The 26,058-nt window shown below is 36.4% G+C and overlaps 1 protein-coding gene across 1 annotated transcript in view; it reads right to left on the bottom strand.

The window, feature by feature from the left end:
• Positions 1–26,058, bottom strand: part of USH2A (usherin) — a 380,108-nt gene that overhangs the window by 260,687 nt on the left and 93,363 nt on the right. Inside the window, exon 21 of the mRNA XM_065679870.1 lies at positions 16,087–16,317. Coding sequence (XP_065535942.1) covers positions 16,087–16,317 — 231 coding nt within the window. The remainder of the gene's footprint in view (positions 1–16,086; positions 16,318–26,058) is intronic.

Below are 26,058 nucleotides of genomic sequence, written 5' to 3'. Positions count from 1 at the left end.
AATTAAATCTGCAAATTGTTTGTAAAGGAACTTACTCTGAATAGTGCCAAAACTTTCATGGTCAGGATGAATTTAGCAGCCTTCAAGTATCTGAAGGGGGCCTATAAGGACGTCGGATAGGTACTCCTCATCAGGGACTACAGCAATAGGACAAAGGGTAATGGGTTCAAAACATAAATAGTGGAGATTTAGGCTGGATATAAGGAAGTTCTTTACTGTGAGGGTGGTGAGGCACTGGAACAGGTTGCCCAAGGAAGTTGTGAATGCTCACAAAAAAAATATTCAGAAAGCAAAACAAATTATCCCCCCCAAAACACTGTTTTTCTGGCAATTAAAACAAAGTAGAGCCTGGTTTTGCAACCAAAGTACTCTAAGAATAGGACCAAGAAAGAAAAATCTCTTCTGCAATCACTATAGTAAGCACAGTATCATTTGCAAAAAGCACTGAAAGAATTTTGAAGTAGACATACAAACTACTAAAGGAAAAGTGAAGCTGTACATCAGGAATTTTGGAAACTTGAGTTACTGTTGCCAGCATATTTTCAGGGAATAGCCTTGTGTTTTTAATCTAAATCATAATAATAACCACAGCAAACAAATAATGACTTCTTATTAAGGTAAAGGTAGGACTTCAGCAGCTGCACAAGAAACAAGTTAGTTTAATAAATGGAATAGCGCAAAACCATAGAGTGCTTCATTAGTAATGATCAATGTTTAAAATCAATGCTTTTGCAAATTGGAGCCAATGCAAAGGGGCTAGCACCAGGGTAAGATGATCTGGTTGATGTATTTTGGATCTGCTGAAACAAATCCAGTTATAGGAGCATTTGCAGGATGACTAAGTTAAAAGAGCACTGCAATAGTCAGGCCTGGCTAAGGGAACGCCTCCTCCTACTGTCAATATTTCAAACTGCTAAAGAGCTGACCAAGTGCAATCAGTGCTGCAATGAATAAAAGAAAGCTTGGGACCATTAACATTAATAGGACTTGTGTGGCTAAATGCTCATACATTGTACTGAAAATTTACCTGACGGACCAAGAGATTTTTCTTCTGCTTATGCTTTCCCTTTTCCCTGCACACTGTATATGATCAGTTTAAACATATTTGCAATGTAATGTAAATGTCTAAAATAACTTCAGATAATTAATACCCCATGAGTCCCTTGGAAGAAAAGAAAAAGGAAAAAGTCTTAAAGAGCTCACTCTGGCAACCTGGAAGACTTGAGAAAATAGAAATGACAGTTTTCTAAACACAGATAGAATTGACTGATATCTAATATCTTCAGGCAGAGTGCCTTAGCCTTGGGGCACAGTGACAAAGACTCTTGCACATGCCATCTATAATGTGTACTAGGGAACAGTTAATAAACTGGTAACCCATGAGAGCTGGGTGAACTTTTGTGGGCAGACAGAAATTCAGATCAGCAATTATAGTCCTAAGAGCACATATATCCAGCATTTGACCTGGTTCAACAGGCTTAATCTGAAACATGGCAGCCTGTTTTTCTTATCATCAATATTAAATACCTATCATATACCCAGTGATGTACTAAAAGCAGATGACAGAGCTTTTATCTCAACCCCATCCTGTAATCTGAAAAACACCATGTGATATACCATAGGGGTCAAGGAAGGTCAAGGTCAAGAGGTTAGGGTTGTTCAGGAGAGTATGTGGCTTCATAGTTTTATCATAATTCATATTTATAGCATAACTGGGTAAAATGAATTAATATTTTGCTCACATAGCTATTTAGTACAAAAAAGTATTAATACAGAAAGACTCTGAGACAAGATTTACAGCTGTGCAAAACACCAGTGTGAAGTTATTGTAGTTATTGTTACCAGGAAGATATTTAAAGCTTTTCTTTTTTTTTTTTTTTTTTTTGGCTTTGGCAGAGTACTCCTAAAGAATGTGGAATAATATAGAGGGATGCTGTTGAGCAGGACAGAGAATTCTCCTGATGGGGAGACAGACCTTTCTCTGGCAAGAGAAGAAAAACCCGTAGTTGAAGCACAAAAGACAAGTAAATGTCTTTTATGACTTCAGGCCTTATTGCAGTTCCAAGGAATGTAATATTTTTCTTTTTTTCAGAGAGGAGAACAAAACCCCTATAATTTTACTCAGTATAAGATTACCTTTCCCAGTGTTGAGACATTTTTATGTTTATTTTTTAGCCATGTTGGGAGACAGAGATTCTATTTACTTTAGTACCTACATTATTGTAAAATAAAATACTGTATTGGAAATACAGCTCCTACTACAGGCATTTAGAGACAAAAAGATTCATATACATGCTTATATATCTGCCACTCTAAACACCTGCAGTCCTAAAACGGGATCATAGTAAGACTTACAGAAAAGCTTTCAAGCCTGCTGGTGAGTCCCAGCCCTTACTTACCATTTTGTTTAGCCTTTGACCAACAGACTGAAAAAAAGTGTGCATGACTGAACAACAAGGCTGGGACTAAGCTAACTGCAGCACTGCCTGCTTGTACAGTTAAACCTATGAGCAATATGAAACAAGGTAAAAATATAGAATGCTGACAGAAGAGTTCTTAAATTTCAAACAAAGAATGGGTCACAAAACCAAAACAGACCATAAATGAAATGAAATAATAAAATGCCTTTTCAATAGATGAACAAACAGCAAATTATTTCAAACACTTTTACAGGTCTTGCAGGTAATGAAATCACAAAATGTGGAGACTGGAAAGAACACTACTGTGCTCAGTTATCTGTTCTACTCTACCACCACTTCATTAAGACAGTTCAAAACATCGAGTTCCAGTCATTTCAGCACAGGGGGGCAGAGACAGCAGCACACAACCACCTGCCTTCTTTCACCTATGACTCTGAAGGAGATTATGCCACTGCATAATACCTGGTCATAACAACTCACACCTTCACGACCTTAAGCAAGAACGAGATGCAATATTTTAGCTTACATACCAAAATAAATAAAAATCCAGAATGTCCTCAATGCAGTAGCTTCATTTACACTCTGCCCCAAGCACATAGTCCCATTTGCCATGAAATATTAGGTCAAATGTAAGGTCCCAATATTGATCTTCATGGCCATCCATGGAAGTGGTTGAAGATCTCTCAAGATTGCCCTTCTCATTATGTTGGTGACCTCTCTGAACAACTGCTGTTAGGTTCAGGGCTCACCAGAGCAGACTGAACTGCCTTTTGAAGAAGGATAGAGGTCCCAGAACTAATTAGAGGGGCAGATCAAAATTATCACAAATTTTCTAAAAGATAGTTTAAACTCACATCTAGTCTGGCTTTCCAAAATAAAAAAGAAAAACATGTTCAGAGAAGAATGTTAGGGAAGAAGTACAGAAGAAGTAGGGACATGAGGAGTGAGAAAAAAAGAGAGAACAAACTAGATGAGTATGACTGTACTTTGGAAGAAACTCAAGTACCACCTACAAGCTGTAACAGAGGTCCAACATTTCAATTACTATTCTTACCTAATACATTGATATGAATACTGGTTTAAAAAAAAAAAGGTACAAAATGCATGTATAAAAACTGCACATTGGATAAAAAAAAAATTAAGAACAAGAATTTCAGTTTCCACCTTCAAATGGAAGAGCAGAGGTTTGCAATTCTGAATAAAACAGACTTAAGAAAAGACCAAGGAATTCAACTTTCCCCAAAAAAAATCTGTAATATAGGTAGCAAATTAGAAAAATAAAGAAAAACCAGGCTTTCCCCACTAAGTAAAACTGATCCAAAAAGGAATGTCTTCCTGATATAAAATAAAAATAATAAAAAAAATTTGTTTGTCAACCTAAAATCAGTTATAAATCAAGACTGGTTTGTGTTGGAAGGGATCCTAAAGCCCATCCAGTCCCAACTCCCTGTCATGGGCAGGGACACCTTCCACCATACCAGGTTTCTCCATGCCTTGTCCAACCTGGCCCTGAACACTGCCAGGGATGGGGCAGCCACAGCTTCTCTGGGCACCCTGTGCCAGAGCCTCAGCACCCTCACAGGGAAGAGCTTCTGCCTAAGAGCTCATCTCAATCTCCCCTCTGGCAGGTTACAGCCATTCCCCCTTGCCCTGTCATCACATGTCCTTGCAAAATGTCCCCCTCCAGGTTTCTCATTGGCCCCCTTTAGACTGTTATAAAGTCTCCTTGGAGCCTTCTCTTCAGGCTGACAAGCCCAGCTCTCTCATCCTGTCTCCATCGAAGAGGTGTTCCGGTTAAAAAACGGCATGGATTGCATAAAATAATCTGTTTCCAATTTCTAAAACAGATATGAAGTGTAAACTTATGCATTACCATAATTTATTTTTTTTTTTTTACTTTGCCTGCACTGTCTTAATACAATTCTAAATTCTGCATATTTAAAAACCAAATAACTGTAGTAATATCCAATATAGTTAAAGCCAGCCTAGGTAGCAATAGTTAGTGATTACCAGATCAAAGGCCTCACTTAAATCAATAAAGGTAGCTCCTGTGCATTGATTACCATTCACCACTATAAAAATTGCTTACCTTGAGAGAAGCAGTACAAGTGAAATGAAAAGGTCATAATAGGTTAATAATTATTTAAATTAAACTTACATCTTCCTTCATCCAATGGACCAACTCTAGCATACAACAAAATGGTGGTGATTTACCAGTTTAAAGAGACATATTAACATGTCAGCAGAGGGCTTAGCAGTAATTGGGTCAGCAATTTTAAGAAGTCAAGGTTCCAGGTTGTCAGCTTCTCCATTTATGCTCCCAATTAATCTTAAGGTATTACAGATCTTAAGTAAGCAAGCACAGATCTAACCATTTTTGATCAAATCTCATCTGGGGTATACAGAGAGTACAGTTACTTTTTGAGATTTTTCTACAATGTAGTATATAATTATCTGGAATTTCTTTAAATTAAAGAAAAAATAAAGTCATGCAACAATTCACTATCAATATCAATGAATCCTCCAGTAATTTAGAATATGACATTTCTGTCACTATATTAAATGGTCCTTATACCAGAGCCACATAACTTGGCAGGTTTGCATTTTCATTCTAATAGTTATGCCAACAATGGCTTTCTGAATTCTCAGTCGCACTGTTATTTAAGGTTAAGGATAATCTATCAAGTCCAGCGCATTTTCATAAGAGGTATGAACAGACTGAGGAAAAGACAGGGACTGGAAAAAGTGCAATCCCATCTCATTCTGGAGAAGGAACTAGAAAAACAATTTGGTGTAGAGGTATTTGTTTTCATAGTTTAACAAAGACAGCATTGTACAGCACAAGAAACAAGGAAGGGGATTACACTTCACAAGTCAAAATAGCAAGCTACATATAATCACTATCTAATCAAATACCTGCTATTCTCTTTAGTTCAGTTTTAGTTCATGTCTTTTTAAAACATGCACTTAGTGAAGAAAAAACACTAGCAAGTAACATATGAGAAAGCATGTCATTACAGTGGCAAAAGCATTGTCTCTGCTGTTTCCTGAGGATCTTTGGAAACTGTACATACACAAAATAACTAAAAAAGATTTAGTCAAATTAAAGTGCTGCAAGCTCGATGTACTTTAAGGAAATGCATTTATTAAGTAAGTCATGCAGATGGTACTTCCTCCCCAAGGTCTGCGAATTTGAATGGCAGCAGCACTTACTGCTAAATTTATCTCCCAGGCCTCTGGCACCACTGTTGCATTAAAGTTTTCTAAAATATTCTCTCTTAACTAAATAAAATCTTCTCTGTTTGCTTCACACCAAATATTTTATTACTTTGAAGAATTCATTTACATCAGTTATAATCTAAAATAACAAAAGGTTTTAAGTGTTCTGGTTCTGTCCTCATATAGATGAGAGATAGGAATGTGTTAGGAGTGTGGTTATCCTGACGTAAAAAAGATGAAAGTCTAAATTTATCAATGTCACAAAATAGCTCTTTGCAGGATGGTTAGCTAGAGAATGCCAGTGAAATTCTCAAAGAAAAAATCTATTTGCATAGAGTCTTTGCATCTTAGAAATGTAGGTGCTAAGGAGGCTCTTTCATTAAATTGGTCCCAGTCACCAAATACTCATGGTGTGCTAGACACTAGAATGGAAGACAAAGAATCTTTCTCTTGGCTTCTTGGTTTTCTACCACTTGGTGCCTGGCTATATGAAGAAAAAGATGACAATACCTCAAAGAGCACAGAAGAACAATGAAGGACATTGTAATTGTCAAACCAGGAGAAAAAACAAGAGGTGGGGGAGGAGCAAGAAACAAATTGTGGATCACATCAAAACAGGAAAATCTTGAAAAAGTGAAAGAAGTGGAAAAACAAAGGGGTGACTTAAATAGAAAAACAGGAGAACCTATAACCACCACAGTAAAAACTCTCCTTACAAATCTTGTTGAAAAACATATATTGCTAGTAAACACAGAACACAGTGAAAAAGCATACACTCCTCTATCCTTCACATACAGATGATCATCTTGTACAGCAGTCAGTGTCTCTAATAGTTCAGATCAGAAAAAGATTTCATGAATATTGAAGATTTTTTACCCATTGACATCTGTATTTGTCAGCAATGTTCCACATGATGGATGTGTCTGGGATTCTCCTATGATGTTGGTTTTTTTTTTAATTACTCTTCAGACTAACTACTTAGACTGAATTACACGCATAAAAGTAAACTTCCAAAGTTTAGGAAATGCAAAACCAAAGCTGTCTTCAAAAAAAAAACCAATGCATATACAAATAGAGGATGAATAATGATATAGTCTGCAATTATAAAAACATACATTTCCCATAAGATATCTGCCTGAAGGATTTTATGATGTTCAGCAACTAAAACAAAATTCATGTAGCAAATCAAGATTTTCTGCACAGAAGCCTGTCTTACTTGATGTAGAGTTCTGCGGGCTTTTAATAAAAGAGGAAGGGGAGTATGAAAAGTGAACAGGCAATTTCATAGCTAGAGCAGTTCAATGTCAATCTGGAGAAATCTGTCCCCCTCTCTGCCAGAAAGTTCTTATGCAGTGTGAGGCAAATAGCTTAAGTCAAACTTTTCAGTTATTCAAGCGTTATGCACTCTTCGCTTACTTGAGTGTTTGCTTTTGAACACCCCACAGAGATCTATGGAAGTGCTCCTAACTGAACAGGGGTTGGTGGAAGCTCTAAATATAGGAACTACTCTGAAATCTCAGGTCCTACCTATGTAAAAATAAGCACTCAAAATTAGTATTCAATCCTCTTTTTTCCTTCACCCAAAGTCCCCATTCATAAAAAGAAATCAGTAAGTAAGTGTTGTAAAACTGAATATCAACAATTACAAAGTATTCAGATATTCCAATGAAAATAGCACAGGAAAAACAAATAAACTTATATTTACCTAACAATTAGTTACATACATAAAACAGACGCCAAGCCATATACAGAACAGTAAAAATTTTTAAAAGGCAGTAACTGGCCCATATCATACACAGAACCTATGGATAAGCTCGTTTTTAATCTATTGATTACATGCCATCATGGTATGCACATAAAAAAAAAATTAACAATGTTGAATTAAATTCATGCTGCTTATTTCAACTCTATTTCCTAAATTTTATGTGCTTAATTTTACAATCTTAATTTTTCCCATATGTACCAGTACAGCCTTTTTTTTTTTTTCTCCAAATTACCGCAATCTAAACCTGCCTTATAGTTTTGTCATAATGGAATTATTCAGTCTATGATCTGATAGATTTTAGACCTTAAATACTGAATCGTTAAGATTCGTGTATTAAACACTTAAATTTTTAATCCTTTAATTTCTCTATTCTGCCAGTAATTGGTAAGGACAGTCATACTTCAACAAGGTCTTAATTTCATCTCCCTGAAAATCAATTAGAAGGTGAAAAGCTTCCTTATATTATTAATATGAAAATTTCCTGATCAAATTCACGGTACAATCATAGTCAATGCATGACACTTCACACACTTTTAGTCAATACATAATCCAGTAGTTACATCTTCACCATTTAAAAACAATATGGGAAAGAATCTGTATCTTTAAAAGCAAGAATAATGTAAAGGCTCGGTACTAGTCAAATTCAATGTCTTCCAGGGATGGGGTAGCCACAGCTTCTCTGGGCAACCTGTGACGATGTCTCATCACCTCCACAGTAAAGAATTTCTTCCTAATGTCTAATCTAAATCTCCCCTCTGTCAGATTAAACCATTCCCCCTTGTCTTGTACCTACGGGTCTTTGTAAAAAGTCCCTCTCCAGATTCCTGTAGGCCCCTTGAGAGACTGAAAGCTGCTCTAAGGTCTACCCTAATACTTCTCCAGGCTGAATAAACCCAGGTCACTCAGCCTGTCTCCATAAGAGAGGTGCTCCAGTTAAAAAATGGCATGGATTGTATAAAATAATCCATGTCCCATTTCTAAAGAAGATGTGAAGTGAAATCTTCCATTGGCAGCTTGATAAAAAATAGGAAAGCTACTGCTTTTACAACTTCCACAGCTAGGACTACTACATGCTCTGAACATTTCCGTGCACAAGCAGAAAAACATTATTTTTAACCACGCAGTGCAGAATGTCACACAACACTGGCAAAACTGGACTTTGGCACTAAAGCCAAGAAGGTGCAAAAAAATTTACAACTACATGCAGAAGCTTATGCTGCACAGCTGGTCTATTAAAGTGCAAGAGGCAATTATGAGAAATAATACAGAAGGGGGGGAAGTTGTATTTTTTCCTCCCTTTTATACGGCTACAAGAAATCTTTTCTACAATTAAATAAAAACATCAGAAAAGTAGATACCTAATATTGATAGAAAGTATTTCAATGCCCAATAAAATCAGCTCATCTTAGTGAAAATAAAACCTCTGTAACAGTGACAAGGTCAAGTGACAAGGCTTGGCTTTATTGCTGCCTAAGTCCCTGTTGTGCACATTTGAAAATGTTTTGTTTTGTTCATAAAGCAGCACAGTTGGCTTCGTTGTGCTGGATCACTCCTTTCTCTCTATATGCAGCTCTCTCTTGCTCCCTATCTTTAGGTTTCTTGGGATTCAGAAGGAAGGAAGGAAGGAAGGAATGTGCTTTTCAAGATGAAACTGTGAATTCATTTTAAGTAGTAGGACAAAATTCTACCTAAAATGTCCGTGGAAACAGTTCTCAGGCAGAAAAAAGGGGTGATTCCTTCATATTGAAGCCAGCCACTTGACAGTGGTATAGAAGATCTTTATCTTTCTTTCACAGAAGTTAGAGACATGGGTTCAAATTGTTCTTTTGTGATGACAAGAGGAGAAAATGTAAGAAGTCAGCATAAAAATTAAAAGAATTCCCAAGAAGCCCTGTGGCAACAATCTAGACAGAAAGGACACAATAAAAAAAGAGCTGTCCAAGAGCTCTTTAGGATATGACTTAATACAAATTAGTGGCGCTAACCAAAGTTCCATGAGATAAAGCGTGTTCTCCAAGTCAGCTAAACAAGTGTGCTCTTTTCCTTTTCTCTGTCAGAAAGCTTGGTGTAAGAATCAAAGAATTTCTTTTGTAACAGTTTTGTCCTCAGAAAATCTTGTTTACATTCTTCAGTTTACTTCTCCAGTGTAAGAAAATAAAGAATGATTCTTAAAAAGTCATGTAATAGAAAAAAATTGCCACTAGGGAGAAAAAGAATACATAAAGCCTAACTAAGCAAAAGGTCAGATTTCTCTCCTTCTGTTCCAGTTCTCTTCATCTTTTTAGGGTAAGGCTGAAGCAAACAAATTTAATAGCATTTGCTGTAAAGTTGTGCATATAGATTAGAGAAACTACAGACAGATCAAGAGGCAATTGACACAAGTTCAAATACAGAAACTTCTGTATAGCTATAAGGAGAAAAAGATTACTAAAAGGCTGGTCAGACTGGAAACTGGAACAGTAACTGGAAATATACTTGACTACATATGAAGATAAAACTAAAGTAGACAATGGCCTAAACAGGTCTAGCTGGACTCAGTATGAGCAGAAGGTGGGACTAGATGACTTCTCTTCCAACCTAAATTATTATATTATTCTGATGCAATGACGAAACCTCATTTCTAACCATCTCAAACCTTACAAGCAGTCATAAAAAGAAACGCTGGAAAATATGTAGAAGAGAAAAAATAAAACAGAAGCAGAACTTGCTCAACTCACGCAACCTCCCCTCTATAGAAAATTGTCAATCAGAACTCTACATGAAGTTCCCAACAAAAAAAAAAAAGGTAGTTCATTCTTTCTAAAGGTTATTTGTTGAAACGATCAGCTTTCCTTAGTTTCATTGGGTTAATCTGAGCTTATATAGGATATATGTTTGGGAAACATTCTTGGAGAACACAAAATCAATCCACTTATTCCAAAGTAGAATCAATTTTACCTAGGTTATTCCTGACAAATGCTCATCCAACTAGTCTTTAAAATCTCCAGTGCAGACCTTTCTTTTTTTTCCCTCATAACACTGTATTCCTTTGCTTAACTGGCTTGAATCTTGTGAGAAGACAATCTATCTTGCTATATGTTAAGCTTATTATGAGTGTATTGCTGCTTTTACTCACAGTAGACATGGAGAAAAGTTCTTCTTTTAAACTACACAGTTTTATATAATTTAACACCATTATCATGTCTCCTGTTAGTCCTTAGTTTTCCAAGCTATGTCATTTTTTTCAGCCTTTCCTCTTACTTTATTTTTAGACCTCCAGTCATGTTCATTTTCTTGGTATCTGATAGTAATGCATTCCATAAATTTTTGTTGGGATGTCTGGAAAAGGCCTGCTTATTCGGCTCCATAGGCTAATGAAAATATTTGTGCCTTCTATCAACTAAATGTTTGCTCATACAGAGTGGAATTTGTCTTACATTACTGCAAAGAGAGTTCACTATGATGAAGACCTACTGGAAGATCCAATACAGAATGACCACAGCACTTCTGCTCAAAACAGATGTAAACGATGCCTGTGCAGTGTTTCATGGCAAACTCATTAAGAAACAGCATTACCGGAAAGATTCTCCACTCTGAGAAATATGTGTGTATCTGAGTCAGAATTTGGCAGTAAAAACACTAGCACAGTCGGGTTTTTTTAAGTACACATTTTTAAGATGACACTAAAATGTCATTGTAAAAACACTTGTAATGCTGAATATATGATCATCTTAGCTTATACAGTTATTTCCTAATTATTATAGAGCTGAATTCACATCATGTAGAGGCTGGCAAAGATTACATATTCCAGGCAATACCCACTTATATTTCAATGTAGTATCCTATTTCAGAAAACCTGGATTCAAAGCAAGGCCAAACACACAAGTTGCTCCAGAGTGGGCTGCATTTTCATCAATATTACATGAATAATTTTCTTTCAAACAAGTAGCATCCAAGAAGAATCATGTCAAAATAGTAATAGCTAATTCAACCAATTTGAAAATGTCACAAAGAATCTTTCATCCACCTGAAAAAAATTATTTTATCACTAAGTAAAGCCCTTCCTTCTCAGATGGGTGTGTAATTCTAATTCCTGACATCAAGCTCAAATTGTATTTTAAGCAATACATAAAGCATGCATGGAAGATTTGTTTTGCTCCACTTTATAAAATTAACATGCATATTATTTACAAAACCTACTACAATGCCACAGAATTGTCAATTTTTGTTCAGTGTTATATTTGAAAAGTAGTTTTGAGATGTCAAAAGGCACATAACCTTCCACACAAACGTTTTGTTACTCTGCAGTTTCTTTCTCTTGTAGCCATTGAATCATTATAGCTCACTTTCCCCGAAGTGAGCAGTTCTTACATACCCCTACAGATACACTGAGTCTGTCTTAATGGAGCCCAAGTAGATCTCCATAGCATGGCATTAAGGAGCTTTCTTGTTCATTCATGTGTCCAACGTATTGCAGTTTCCATTCTGTAACTATAATAGGCCCTGTCCCATCAACTCCGCCACAGACTTTCTGTCTGGCAACGTATCAATCAGAAGAAAGTTTCAAAAAGCAATTTGTATAACTCATGATCACATTAGACAACTGAATTGCAGACCTGAACCTCCTAGCTCAGATGTCATCATATCCCAGAGACATTCAGGGTTCAATTTTCAATCAGTTGCTCTTTGCGCCCAGAAGCTCCATTCTGAAAGAACTGAGTATCCATTTGCTAGTAAAACTTAAAAATGAAACTTCCCTTTACCTGTCCTCAGGAGATTGACCCAGTATACTTACTCTAGCAAGCAAGTAAAACTATTCCACAGCTTTTTTGGCAAGACTTTCTACAAAGTTTAAACAGTGGCACTGTTTCTATCTGAAGGCATAGTATCCACCAATACAGCTGGTGAAAATACCAGCTTTCTCATGGAGTTATGTTTTCAGAGACAAATGTGATCCCCTACTCTCTGTAAAACAAAAAGCTAAAGCTGCGTAACCCTTAGGAGGTGTTTACAAGTTATGAATCCTGAACATAAGGTAGTGCCTCAAATTAGAATCAGACTTGAGCCTAAAGCAGGGCTTGTTTACACAGGTCAGAATTCATACATCAGTTTTTGTTTCAACCATTCAGGCACACCAAGTCCTAACCCTCGACCAAGGAAGGAATAGAGGAAAAACTCTATTTCCATAAATATATCTGTCAGCTTGTTAACATTCTCACTCACACACACACATCACCAATTCAGCATGTAATTTTCCATGGATTTTATTCAGTGATCTTGAAGGATCTTATTTGTAAGCCTTGGTAAACCTTTGCTAGAAAGTACATGAAGACCCTTTCCTGCACATTAAGCTGTTCTCATCCATTTAGTAGTGGTGAAAGTCAGATTAACATGACATCACACCCATTACCTTCTTCTTTAGGCTTTTTTGGACCAAGCCATTAGACTCAGGCATTAAAGAAATAATAATTATAAATTGAATTTTAAAGCTATTCAGACATTTGGCTATTTACAGTTCTTTGAACTCCAAGACTGCCTGTCTACACCCTCTATAAAATAGACAGTACCTCTCTTGATCACTAGAGAACCAAAAAGACAAACAGAACAGTGTTACTGCAGCATTCTGACTCCACACCAACAGCCGCACCACACAAGCTGAACTGATAAAGCAAAACCACAAGAAATAACTAAAATGTAAAACCTTCTAGGCCTTTCTAGAGGGTCTTTTAAGTATAAACTCCTTGTTAACTAGAATCAGAACTTCTGCTTCCTATTTAATCAGAAAGATAGCACTTTTCTGTCTCATGAGGAAGATATGAAGATAAACACCTGCATATCCCAGGCTTCAGAGTAATAGGAAATGGATGAGTTCCTTAGCTAAAACAAGAACACTAACAGTTCCTTTGCCTGGTGGTATTTTGATAGATATAATGAATGCTGTTGTATCTAAAAACTTCAAGGGATGTAAATAAGTATAAAAAATCAGGTCTGAATTTTTTGGGAAATGACATTACAGATGCCTAAAACACTTCTTCACAGTTTGAAAAGCTGAGAAGTTGCATGTGGACTGTTCCGGCAGAAACAATCCTGTTCATTACCTGACTTCCTCTCATCTAATGTGTACTTAGAGCACATCTTCCTGTGCAGGTAGACATTTTGTTACAGACAGAAGGATGTTGCTTAGTGTAGCCAGTATTTATTGCCTAACTTACTTTTTTTTTATAGAAAAAGATGAATTTGGAATATTTTCCAGATAATACATCTGCCCCATTACCTGCACCTCAGAGTGTAAGACCAGCCAGAAAGGTAGTGAGGACAACTGCATTCATTAGCAGTGAATAAACTGATCTATCTTTTTCTGCATTAGCAGTGGGAGATCCCAGACACACTAAGAAGTATCTGTCTGCTGACTGACATATACAAGATGGCATACTTTTGTGTCAAAAATGTACACAGCTGCATGCACACTAAAGCCGTTCCATCTACAAAGCACATTTGCCACCTGCTTGTCTTGAGGGATGGGTAATAAGAGAGGTTCTCAACAATAAAACAAGAGCAGAGTACAGTTAAAGAACATTTTTCGTTCCCTTAAATGTCTTTCTAAGACATCTGTCTTTCTAAACTCTCCTGGATTTGCTATAATTTTCCCTCCATCATGATTTGGAAGAACGACTGATGATCTACTTAGAAAACCCAGATTTATATTTCTCTGAAACTTTATTGAGTTTCCAAGTACCTGAATTACATATTTTTCAGTACCAAAGCAGGTTGATTTAACCTGTCAGTCATTACCAGCAGATGTTTGGACAAATTGCCTAGTGTGTTTTGGTTCTAGGTCATCTCCAGATATTCAGACTAATAGACGGTCAAAATAAAGAACAAAATCCAAAGCAATAATAGATTTATATTTACTTACATGGTTTTATCAGCCATCAGGTTCCAGTATAAAGGGAGCTTTATTTTAACATCTTTTCCCAATCTGTCTGCCCAAACTCTCTCAGATGACCCCAGCCATCTCAAACAAAGTTTATCCAAGGCCTCAGTTTCAGCTTCTGAAGCATAACCAAACCCCAGACTGAATTGGCACTTGGATAGCTGAGTGTTGGGCTAGCTTGGTCACAAACAGATAGGTATCTTAACAATCCCAGTAGTGCCCTCTTCTCCAGCACTCAGACACTTATTATGAGAAGCAGGAAATTTAATGATTAATAATTCTTTGCCTGCCTGATTGAAGTATTTAACTATGCCACAGTGATGGAGCTGAATGGAGCTAAAATGAGAACTGCAGCTCACAATTCCTTTGGTGTTTAGATCATCACAACTGACAACAGAAGAAACACATCAAAGATTTTTTTACTAAATATACAGTAAAGGGTGCAAACTCTGATGTCAGGAAACCCATCAAGCAGTTTGGATGACGAAAGGAGCCCAGTAGCTGTTTCTACAGATTCCTACACAGAGATGGGTTTGTGCAAGTCAACAAGATGCCAATATTTAACTAACACATTATCACTTGTTACTAGTTGACTATCATTTAAGTAAGCATCTAGGAAAAAAAAAAGTGATCTTCTACTTTGTTTTTTTAAAATCAGATTCACTGAGTGATCTTATGCAAGAAGGTGATTTGTTTGTTTGTTTTTTAAACAAAACCTGAATTTGCACATGTATTTACAAATACCAAGATATTTGTGATCACATATTCTGGCCAGAATTACCTGTGATGACTCTGAAAACAAGGAATGTCAGCTGAGTGCATTTCAAATCCTCAGTGTTCTTCTGCATGTCTACGATGCTGTGTGGTTTTTGCAGCCCTTATCTGTCTTAACAAGCAAAGCTTAGAACCAGGTTAAGCTGTATTACACTGTGGCACAGCCTTCACACCATGGGCATGCCATCTAATGCTTGCTCTCTCTGTCGCCTAGACTTGCTTAGGATTTCCTCTTGATTTAGTTTTTCCTTCAACCTTCTGCTCCACTGTTTCTTCTTTTAAACACTCATAGTTCATGCACACCAATACAATATTTCACTTACAGAAGTCTTCATCTCAAACATGCAACCAAGTTCATTTTCCCAAAAAATATACTGTCTATATCTTTGGTTTAGTCCAGAAATGAAGACCTTGGCAAATGATGAGAATCACAAAACAGGATAATTATTCTGCTTTGATCTGAAAAACTCCTACTTCAAAATTAACTAACTAATCAAAAGAGAGAGGAGAGAGTACGCAAAGGTCCAGAAACAAAAGACTTCTGTCAGATTGGCAGGCTTTTTCCTTTCCTTGACAAAACAAACAGGACCACAATGAAAATGTTCTGAACATGGAAGAGAGTGCTTTTTGGGTGTACACAACCTCAGGAATCCTCCAAAAGATACAGAAGAAAACATGCTTTAGTATTCACAACAAATTAATCAAAAAGCTGTTATCCCAAAAGAATTAATAAAATCCACCTCATATTTAAGAGTCAAGCATTCACCATCATGTACATCTCTGTCCAAAGGCAAGGGAATACAAATCCCACATGTCCAATAACATTTTCCACAGGCTTTTTATATGAGAATCAAAATAGCCCGTACATCACCAACAATCACATGCTCATAAATTATAAATTACAGATTTTACCATGAAAATTATATAGAAGATGAAAGGTGAAACAAATGCAGAGTACAATGGGTATGTTTTGTAAGTCATTTAAACTCATTTACCTGTAAAATAAGTATTGGCAGGGAGAGTGGAACTGGCAAACCTGTAATATCCATTTCCTGGGAAACGGACCCCTTTCATTACTTCTGCACTCCACGTAGCTAAAGATGCATCCATCCTTTCCACCTGGTAGACAGGAGAAGGCCCGTTAAGCTCTTCGGGTTCATTCCAGTTTATCTTCACCATTGTGCTGTTTATTCCTTCAACACGAGGGGCACTTAGTTTTCTTGGAGCTGTGCACAAAAAAAACCCAAACAATCTAGGTATCATTGTCCAGAATACTTGGAAAATTATTTATTCACATATTTTTTTGCAAAACATCCTGCTTCAGTTGCTGATCATCTGAAGAATAAAGGCAGATATCCATTGAAGCTTAATCAGGGGGGAAACAAAACAAGTACCCAAACATTCTCAGTAAGAATTTACTGGTAATTCCACAAGAAATAACTTATTTGTTTCTTCAGGCTTTCGATAAAGGTCTCTAGTACTATATCCAAAATATTCTTTTTTTCTGTAATCTTTAAGAATCTGAGTCACCAACTTCATAAAAAGTATATTCCTTCCTTAGCCTCTCATGTCATATTCACTGTAAGCATGTATCTGTAAGACTTTCAGCAGTGGATTTGAATGAAAGACCAAAGGCGAATCTTAACAATTAATTAACTCTTATTATATCTCAGCATTACAGTACATGACAGCACAAGTTTTTTGTCACTAAACTCATCCTCATCAACAGAAGCAGAACAGCTATCTGTCCACAATACTGGATGCCCACCAGGTTGCTTTCCTCATGGTGTGCACACAAGGCATTAGCATATGTTCAGATAATTATTCAGCTCAAGAAAACAGTCACCTCTAACTTTTTTCCACCAATACTGATGCACAGTAAGGCTCCATACAAGGTTGCTTCCATGAAGGTATTGGTGTCGATAGTTTTACGTTATTACAATGAAACTCCCACCTCCGAAACCAACACTTTGACATTCTTTTAAACATTCTGATGATCTTTGTCAATCTGTAGCTGAGTTTTGAATAAAAGTTTATTTAAAATACCATCCACTAAACCACAGGAGGGCAGCATGATTTGTTTGGGTAATGGCATGATGGCCATACAGGTGGGAAATAAATGGACCATCAGTGAAACAAGAGAAGACATGGTCTGATGAAGTACAAGAACACTCTACTACCTATAGAATCTGTATTCATCTTATCCTGCTTTTTTGCTTATTTTCCTTTCTTTCCCTGATAAAAAAAAGGATTTAACAACAGAAATTTTGTACCCAGGAAGTGAAACACATTGACAACTTGCAGAAATTACTTGATCCCATAATGACACAGCAAAGAGCAATAAATGCCTTTCTACAATAATAAAACCTCTATTAAAATATGGGCCTTCAAAAATCTGACATATTACTTCACAGCACAGCATTGTATGTAGTTCAAATTCCTTAGAGAAGGAGAAATTGATTCATTTTGAATGAATTAAGAATGTGCTGTTAAACATTTGTGCACCTCCAAGATCATTAGCATGGTTTTATTTTTTACTATTTGCCTGTAGCATGTTACTGCCTTTTTTTTTTTTTCCTCTCTTCCCTTTTCTTGCCCCTTCCTAACTTGGTATTTTACCTGTTCTTCATGTAGAAAGCAGGCAGTGGGAGGACTGGGAAGCTGCCAATGGCACAAATGCACTGTAAATTCCTGCTTAGGCATCATTTATGACTTCACAATCTGTCCTGGGTTCAGCAGCAGCAGTCATTTTTCTCCTTCTTAGGAGCTAGTACAGTGCTGTGTTTTGATCTTTTGGCCTGGGAACAGTGCTGATAACGCCGATGTTTTCAGTTGCTGCTCGAATGTTTGGTCTGGCCAAGGACTTTCTGAGCCTCATGTTCTGCCAGGGAGGAGGGGAGGCCGGGAGGAAGCAGAGACAGGACACCTGACCCAAACTGACCAAAGAGGTATTCCATACCACAGCACGTCATGCCCAGGATGTAACGGGGAGTTACCCGGAAGGGCTAGGACTGCAGGGTTGGACAAGGTATCAGTCGGTGCTTGGCTGGGGGGAGTGGGGCGAGTTATCTGTTGGCTGGTGCTGAGGTGTTGTATTCTCTTCCCTTATTTCCTTTATCATTATTATTATTGGTGGTAGCAGCAGTGGTTTGTGTTATACCTTAGTTACTAAACTGTTCTTATCTCAACCCGTGGGAGTTGCATTCTTTTCGATTCTCCTCTCCGTCCCTCCAGGAGCACGGACAGGGCAAGAAGGGGGGGAGTGAGTGAATGAGGTTTGTGGTTGGGTTTAAACCACGACAGAATCTGACCAGTATCTCACGCTATGGTAGAAATTTACTATGTCAAAATTGAAGTAATGCAACATGAGGTCACAAGCGTTCCTGCATATGTAGGGCACAGGACTAATGAACTGTGGTATTATTGCATATTTTAAATAGAAAACATGGCTTAACAATCAAAACTTCACCTTTGAAGGAACAAGCATACCCAGCATTTTAAATGTAAACGGACGAGGTTGAGCCCTCCAGTTTAGCTTACTGTTGGTAAAACAGAAATGTTAAAATGTATTAGTTCTGAAAGGCATACAGCTAACTAACAGTCATGACAATAACTATATCTTCCTTTAAAGTTTAGTATTAATAACTGGCAGTTACTTGGACCATAATTATGGCATCTCTGATATCCAAATCTGAAGCTTTTATGGGGCTTATGCAATTAACTACTTAAATGCATCGTAACACTTGCTTCTCTGACAGGGACATATTGATTTTTCAATAATTTTCAAGTCTCCTCTAGCACAAATAAATGTACTACAGTTACTGTTAATGCACTGTGTATACGCATTAAACACTGGCATGACACAATTTATTATTTTGTGATATATGGAACAGAAGCCTACCCTTTCAGAAAGTAACATCCTTGCTGTAACAGTAGTATTTAAACTACAGTCTCGTTGATGCTTAAGAATTCTTGATCATCAAGACAGTAGAAGACTGTACATAATAGGTTGCCCAAGTAAGATAGAAAACAAAACAAAACTGAAAACCAAACTCTGCACAGGAACAGACAGGATTGAAAATAAATCTGTGGCAGCAGCCCAGCAGGGTGCTAAATGCTGAAATTAAAAATATTCAAGACTAAAAGATACAGTATATATTTTCCTAAAGGTGTCACTGTGGTACCTGTAGCTACTTTCTGAAAGATGAATCAACTATAATTTTATCTTTTTAATTTTTTTTAGTCATGTTCTGTTAAGACACATCTGTCAAAATAATGAGCATACTATATTTTAGTGAATTCAAAGTCACATTTTGTGTATTTTAATTATGTAGTTTTAATGTCTTGCTATATAATACATATTTAATATATTATAAAGCTAAAACAGTATTTAAAAGCCCATGATGCTGCATGCCATTGTGTAGCAGAGGGCACAAAAAAGACCAATAAAGACAGATGGTCCATACAGCTTATGCTGAAGTCATATATCTAAATATAGATGTCGCTACACAGGTCATTACAAATAAGCCTTTCCCATGTGTTTATGCACACACATGTACACAAAAATGAAGTTGGTAAGTAAAGAGCAGTTAATTTTGTTTTGTTTGAAATAATATCATTTTAGTTTTAGGCTCAAAGGCAGATGCCAGCATTTCACTCTGAACAGATGGTAATTCCATCTAATAGTGCATCTCTGTATTAGTAAGGTCTGTTGTGTATACAAACAGTAATAAACACTAGGTAAGGATCAAAATAAATTTTAATTGTTGACATTAAATTCTGGCAGGCGCAGTTCTAAGGATACAATACTCCTTTCTCAAGTCTGTCAGGTTTACTAATACAACTGCTAAAGCTTCCCCTTACTCTGCCAGATTCTTGTCCCAGGAATAACATGTTTACACTGTGACTAAATTTAACAGGCTTACATATGTGTGAATAACTACTGCTCAGCATACTGTAGGTAGGTATTTGTCTAGCCTTCCATAGAAGCCTTCAATTATCCCTTCTGAATAGTTCAGGAAGCTAACAGTAATAAAAAGTATACAGTTCATTATTGTTCAGTCAAATTCAAAACGCATACGTACAAATTAAAACAGAAGGATGTGGCAAATTACAGAATAAAAACTTAACTTTTTTACATCTCGGAGTTTACCTTGCAGGTAAATATCTTGCTTCACTACTGGTACCACCCCCTTCTTTTTTGCTACAAGTTACTAGGCCAAGGGACCATGAGATTGCCATAGCATTTCTGGTATGATCTTTTCTTCTCTGCACTTCACAGTAGTACCAGTTCTTTCAACAGTAAATGAGTCAAGAACTAAAATCTTCTGACAATATTTTGGCTTTCTAGAAGGCCCTTTAGAATCCATTTCAGATTCTTCCTGATGAAAGAAATAAACCCACCCATAAGGGGTATCAAAAGAAAATTTAGTAACATGGCTGTGTTACAATCATATTTCTTTAGAAATAGATGTAATACACGTATTTTTAAAAAATCATGAAAAATATATTGCTTCCACCATATGGGACAACCAACGACTCACCAACCGATTTAAGATGCAGCATATTGAGCTGACCATATGTTACAGTGCTGTTGAATGGCTGAGTGATTCATGCCCGTCACATTCTAGTATATCAATTAAAGCTCCTTGAAGTCTGCATGATTTGTGTCTCTGTTATTAAACCCTGCTAATTCATCCCACTTACACATCTGTTATAAATCTCTAGGAGTGCTGCATGATTCATGGCAATCTGTGAGCATGGTACAGCAAATTCTTCTCCTTGTAATTAACAGTAAATTGTTTTACTGCCATGCAATGAATTTTTCAGTTATATTGCAAATGAACTCCTAAATGCACGATTCTTTCCGAAGAACTGACTTATATTATTAGGCAATTAAAAAGTATTGCTTTGAACCAAAACCTTTTAATCAAGAGGAATGCAACTTAAACATAGCTTAAAAACCTTGCAAATTTAACACAGAGGGAAAAGAATAAACTGAGCTATTTTCTGAAGTATAATATGTGGTTGGTAGGGGTAGAAGAAACAAATAACTTTTGAGCCCCTATTAATTTCCTGAAACTCAAAGAGCAGTTTAAATACAGCTTGAACACTTGACAAGTTTAAGCAGATACTATTTATCTCAGAAGTTACTTAAGTCATCTGTCATTACGAAATTTCTCAAATTACTTTACATTTTCCTAGTTGTAAGACAGCATCTTTATTCTTGAAATAAATAATTGGATAATTAGCCAAGCTGAATCATCAGAGGATTCCAATGCTGCTCAAGTGTTCTTGTCAAAGGTGAAGCAAATTCATTTCAGCTTTGCCTCAGCTCTCTGAAGCAGCTTTGATTTTTTCTCCCTGCTACATTCTTGGCAGCAGCCTCAAATTCATGAGTCCATACATCAAGTCAGTAGTTTAACAACAAATGAAATTAAATTCAAAGAAGGGAAACTAATTGAAGGACAGCAACAAAAGTGTTTGGTAATGTGCTTTTTAATATGGCATGCCACATTTGCATGATAATTTTTCCTTTTTAGCATGGAGCAGAAAGTGACTAGCTTAATGAGGGATTATTCAAGACAGGAATGAACAAAATGCATTCATAACTAAGAACAAAGATTGTATTATGAAACGGAAACAGGCAACTGCCGAGAAGTAACTGGATGATTGGTTTATGCATTATGAATAAAAAGGTAGAAAAATATTTATATTAGTATTCGCTAATGACTATATATATACAAGATTGTTGTAATTAAAATTATAAATTAACATATTAAGAGTGCTTGTTTAATCACTTTAGGTCTTATTCACAATGAAGAGATTTATGTACATGCATGGAAAACAATCTGTGTTTCCAGGCCAGCAGCAAATGGCCCTCATATTCCTCTTCTGTAACAAAGGAAAATATACATTACTTCCTACCTATTTAATGGGTATCTGAGATTTTAAAATTGAGGCATAGCATTTTGCAGAAAAGCACTCTATGACAGACTTAAACAAATGCTGTATTGCCATGACAAATGGGTTGAGGCTTTTGGAAAAGGCTTGCACTGGACCTTACTTATGAATGGGAAAAAATGGACAAATTACTCAGATTAAAAGGGTAATGAAAAAGAAAACTACATCAAGGAGTATAAGACAGCCCAGAAAGCCCATCAACATCATTACCCCAGCAAAACCAGAAGCAACTCCAAAGCCACCAATACAACTGCTTGAGAAGTCTGCCAAGAAGCCAGATACAGCTAGTGATGGAAGAATATCTTCTACAAATTAGCTTCTGAACCCTGCAATTGCCATCAAAAGCAAAGGATCAGGAATACAACATGCTGGGGTACATGACAGCAATCACAAAGCCATACTTTCCTATGTCTTAAAAAATGTTTTTTAAATGAAGTTTAAAAAAAAATTAGAAGGGCAAAGAAAAGATGAACTTAATTACAAGAAATAAGCTCAGTCATACAGTAGGTAATGAAACAGAGCTGTATAGATTGTTTAAGGCACCATTAGACTATCTGATTTGAGAGGGGTAGTAAGGCAACTATACTAATCCAAGCATACATGTGGCTAATTCCATCCTGCTGCAATGTCAGAAATTGCTGGGAACACATTTCTCTGCCTGACTGAAATATTTGGAAAACATGAATGTTTTGTCTTGAGAGGTGTTGCAAAAAAACAATGCAAGTAATTCATAATTTAATGCAAACACATTGTCACAAAAATATCACTTTTAAGAGGCTGGGTCTTTCACTGGGACCATCAAGTATAGCTCTGTAGATCCAAGGTACCAGCTCAGAATCCTACATGAGATAAAACCATAGAGCAAAAAGCACTTGGGAAAATAAAACCAATAGCCTAGGACCTTATTAGAAGGACAGGCTGAATGCCGTTCTCAAAAATATACAGGAATTTGAACTCAGCAGAACCTGGAGAAAGGAATAAAGTAAAATGTGCTCTAAGTGTTGAGGTGAAAAACGTATTTGCTGTCCAGTATTGCTTTCAGTTACATACATGCAGTTCCATTTGATGATCATGGGATAGCAAAGACAAAAAAAAAAAAAAAAAATCAAACTGAAATTGGATTTCAAACAAAGTATTAAAATCTAACTTTTTCCTCATCAAACAGCCAAAGTTTTCAATTGTATGTGCACAATACTGTAGTGCAAAAAGAGTATATAAAATACCACAAGAATTGTGAAAAGCTCATCTTCTTAATTTAACATTTAAAACACTGATAAAAAAATTATTAAACAATTGAGTCTTTAAAAAGCCAGCTATTTGTGTATTTGTATTTGAACATACCAAATTGAAGTTCTCTTTCTGTCCAGTCCCTTTGAGTAACAGAGATGGGTTATTTCTCTTCTTCCATTACCCTGACATGCTTGCTTTGACCTTTCATCCCAACACTGCATTACCATGTGACATTGATTTCCAACACTCTCTACCATTTCTGGAACTGGTCACACATCAGGCATACCTGTGCAAATTATTGATCAAACCTTTTTTTCCCTGGCTTCATATGCATTTGTCACAGCTTTCACTGAACTTTTTTATAAAATAATTCTTAATAATTTTATTTTGTTTGCTTCTTTCCTTACTGGTTTTATTGTCTTATTACCATTTAAAACTATCATGAGTATATGTATTGGTGAGATGGCGTATCCCTGGTACGGATGCCTATACTTGAGCGGGTTAGATAGGAGTTATTTATGTTTGCTTCTGGATTATTTTAAACAATTTTAAGTTATAGTCCAAAACACTTTTCTTTGAAAGATCAGCAGACTATTCCTGATGCTTCTGCTCCCTTAGGTCTTATCCCTACACTCTGCTGCTGACTGCAGAAGTCTCTTTTCTTTGTCTTTTAAATCCTTTCTCAAAACCTCTTACTTTCTTCCTCAGCATTTTTTTTTTTTAATGATTTCATGCCCTTTTTCCTGCCTTTGTTTTTATTTGCCGTGTTACGCTGTATAAAAAAACGTTGTCAAAAAGAAAGAGAAGGATTTATTTTAAAAAGTATCTTTTTTCTAGCTAGTCTTCAGATGAGCCTAACGGATATCAACAAAACTTAAAAATTACTTTGAGTTTTAGTGGCAAATTTTAAAATGCATTCTCAATTCCAATTGAAAATTTAAAGTCATCGAGACACAGCAAATTTAAAGTCATTGAGGTACCCAACCATTTAAATGCTCCATGTGATAAATCAGTATACTACATATATGGGAAGTGTGGGGATAGTTTTCCATTATTCTCCTAGGGATGAGAGGAGAGATACTAGTCTAAATTTAGTATAACCTTTAGCTCAACATGGAACACAATTCAAAGCTCCTGGACTGTGTTATGATGCAAGGAGCACATTTCAGTCAAGACTTCCACCAAAAAGCTCCTTTTGCCAGGGCATGCAGGGGGACTGGCATCCAGCCAGGGAGGCTGTCTCTGTGCCAGGGAGACATTCCTTCATGGAACAGAACTCAACAGTCCTAGAAAGGCAATTTTAATTTCATTTTGTGCCATTTAATGACAAAAAAGGGTATTAATGGACTAAGACTTAATAGTCTATTTTTTCAAATGACACAGACCTGTTTCTCCTAACTTTGTTCCGAGTTTGAACTCCCTCTGATCTAAAAGTCATCACCTAAGTAGTGTTTCTTTTAAATTGTCTCTGGAAACACAGTTTTACAGAACTTTACAAAATGGAACATGCGCACACACATAGAGAAAGATGTACATTATTAAACAGTTTTCTTCAGAAATGGAAAATGCGAATGGTGGAATATAAAGTCGCATGCAAAATTTATGTGGTTTACTCTTCAGTTTGCCAGAATTCAAGACACTGCATTAACATGCTTTAAAAATATAAAAGGAACCCACTACAGGACTGATTCTTTGCTTTCAAGGCTTTACAACAGTAAGCAGAAAAAAGCTACACTGCAAGACAAGTAATAAATTGGGCCGTTATTCTATTTTGCATTCTCTTGTCTTCTCTAATGTGATAGGTCTGTAAGTATTAACACAACCAGGGAGGAGATGGTCATAAACAAGCTGTCATGCATAACCAAGCTATTGTTTCTGAGTCTTTTAATACATGTATAAATGCAAAGTTGGATCATTTGTAGTAATAACATGTGCATTTAGGCCATATTTGTTTCCATGGTTATCAGCTCCTTGCACAGCTGCGGGGTATCGATAAAGTCATGCTCATACAAGGAGGAGGCTGTGTAGGTTGAAACTTTAAGTAACAACAGTATGCGGAAACAAGTTTTGAAATCAGCAGATCAGCAAGAGAGAACACTGACAGAACAATCTTTGCTCAATGAAACACAAAGACAATATGGTGGAATCAAGGAATAAATCATCTATGACAAAAGGGAAGGCAATTAAATAGATGAAGAAGAGAGGACAGACTAGAGGTAATATTTCAAAAGCTTAAATTCCACTTCAGTTCATGTATATAAAGCTTCCTATTTACTTGTTTCGGGCAACTCCTCATTCCCTGTCTGGAAGCTCCTATTTTCATTGATTGCACAGAGTAGCTTTGATGGAATTCAGACAACTCAAATACAGCCCTGGGAGCCTAGAAAAACATTCTGCACAGAAGAAACTTTCAGATTTTTTCCTCAGGGAGATCAAACTACATAAAAAAAGCTAATTTCAAAGTTCATCACAACATCCATATGACAAGACCCTTAATTGCTTAACTAAAAATGCTAATATTGTGAAAATAATTGATGTGCTTTAAAGCCTATACAAAGGAAACCACAATGTTAAGGCATCAGCTCTCAGCAAGTGACAAAAACACACATATACATAACCTGCAACTGAGAGAGCAGTATACAAGTCCTATTGCTATAATAGCATACCTTCAGCTTTCACTGAAAATATTTTGGTTTTAACATGTCAAGATAAATAAATAATAATTAAGTAAGCCACTTTGTACTAATACAACACCTACCCCTGTCACCGCGCAT

This window comes from Lathamus discolor, chromosome 5 (assembly GCF_037157495.1).
Source record: "Lathamus discolor isolate bLatDis1 chromosome 5, bLatDis1.hap1, whole genome shotgun sequence".
In the NCBI taxonomy this organism is placed as follows: Eukaryota; Metazoa; Chordata; class Aves; order Psittaciformes; family Psittacidae; genus Lathamus; species Lathamus discolor.
The sequence above is the reverse complement of the archived record's forward strand: the minus strand, read 5'-3'. Positions and strand labels throughout refer to the sequence as shown.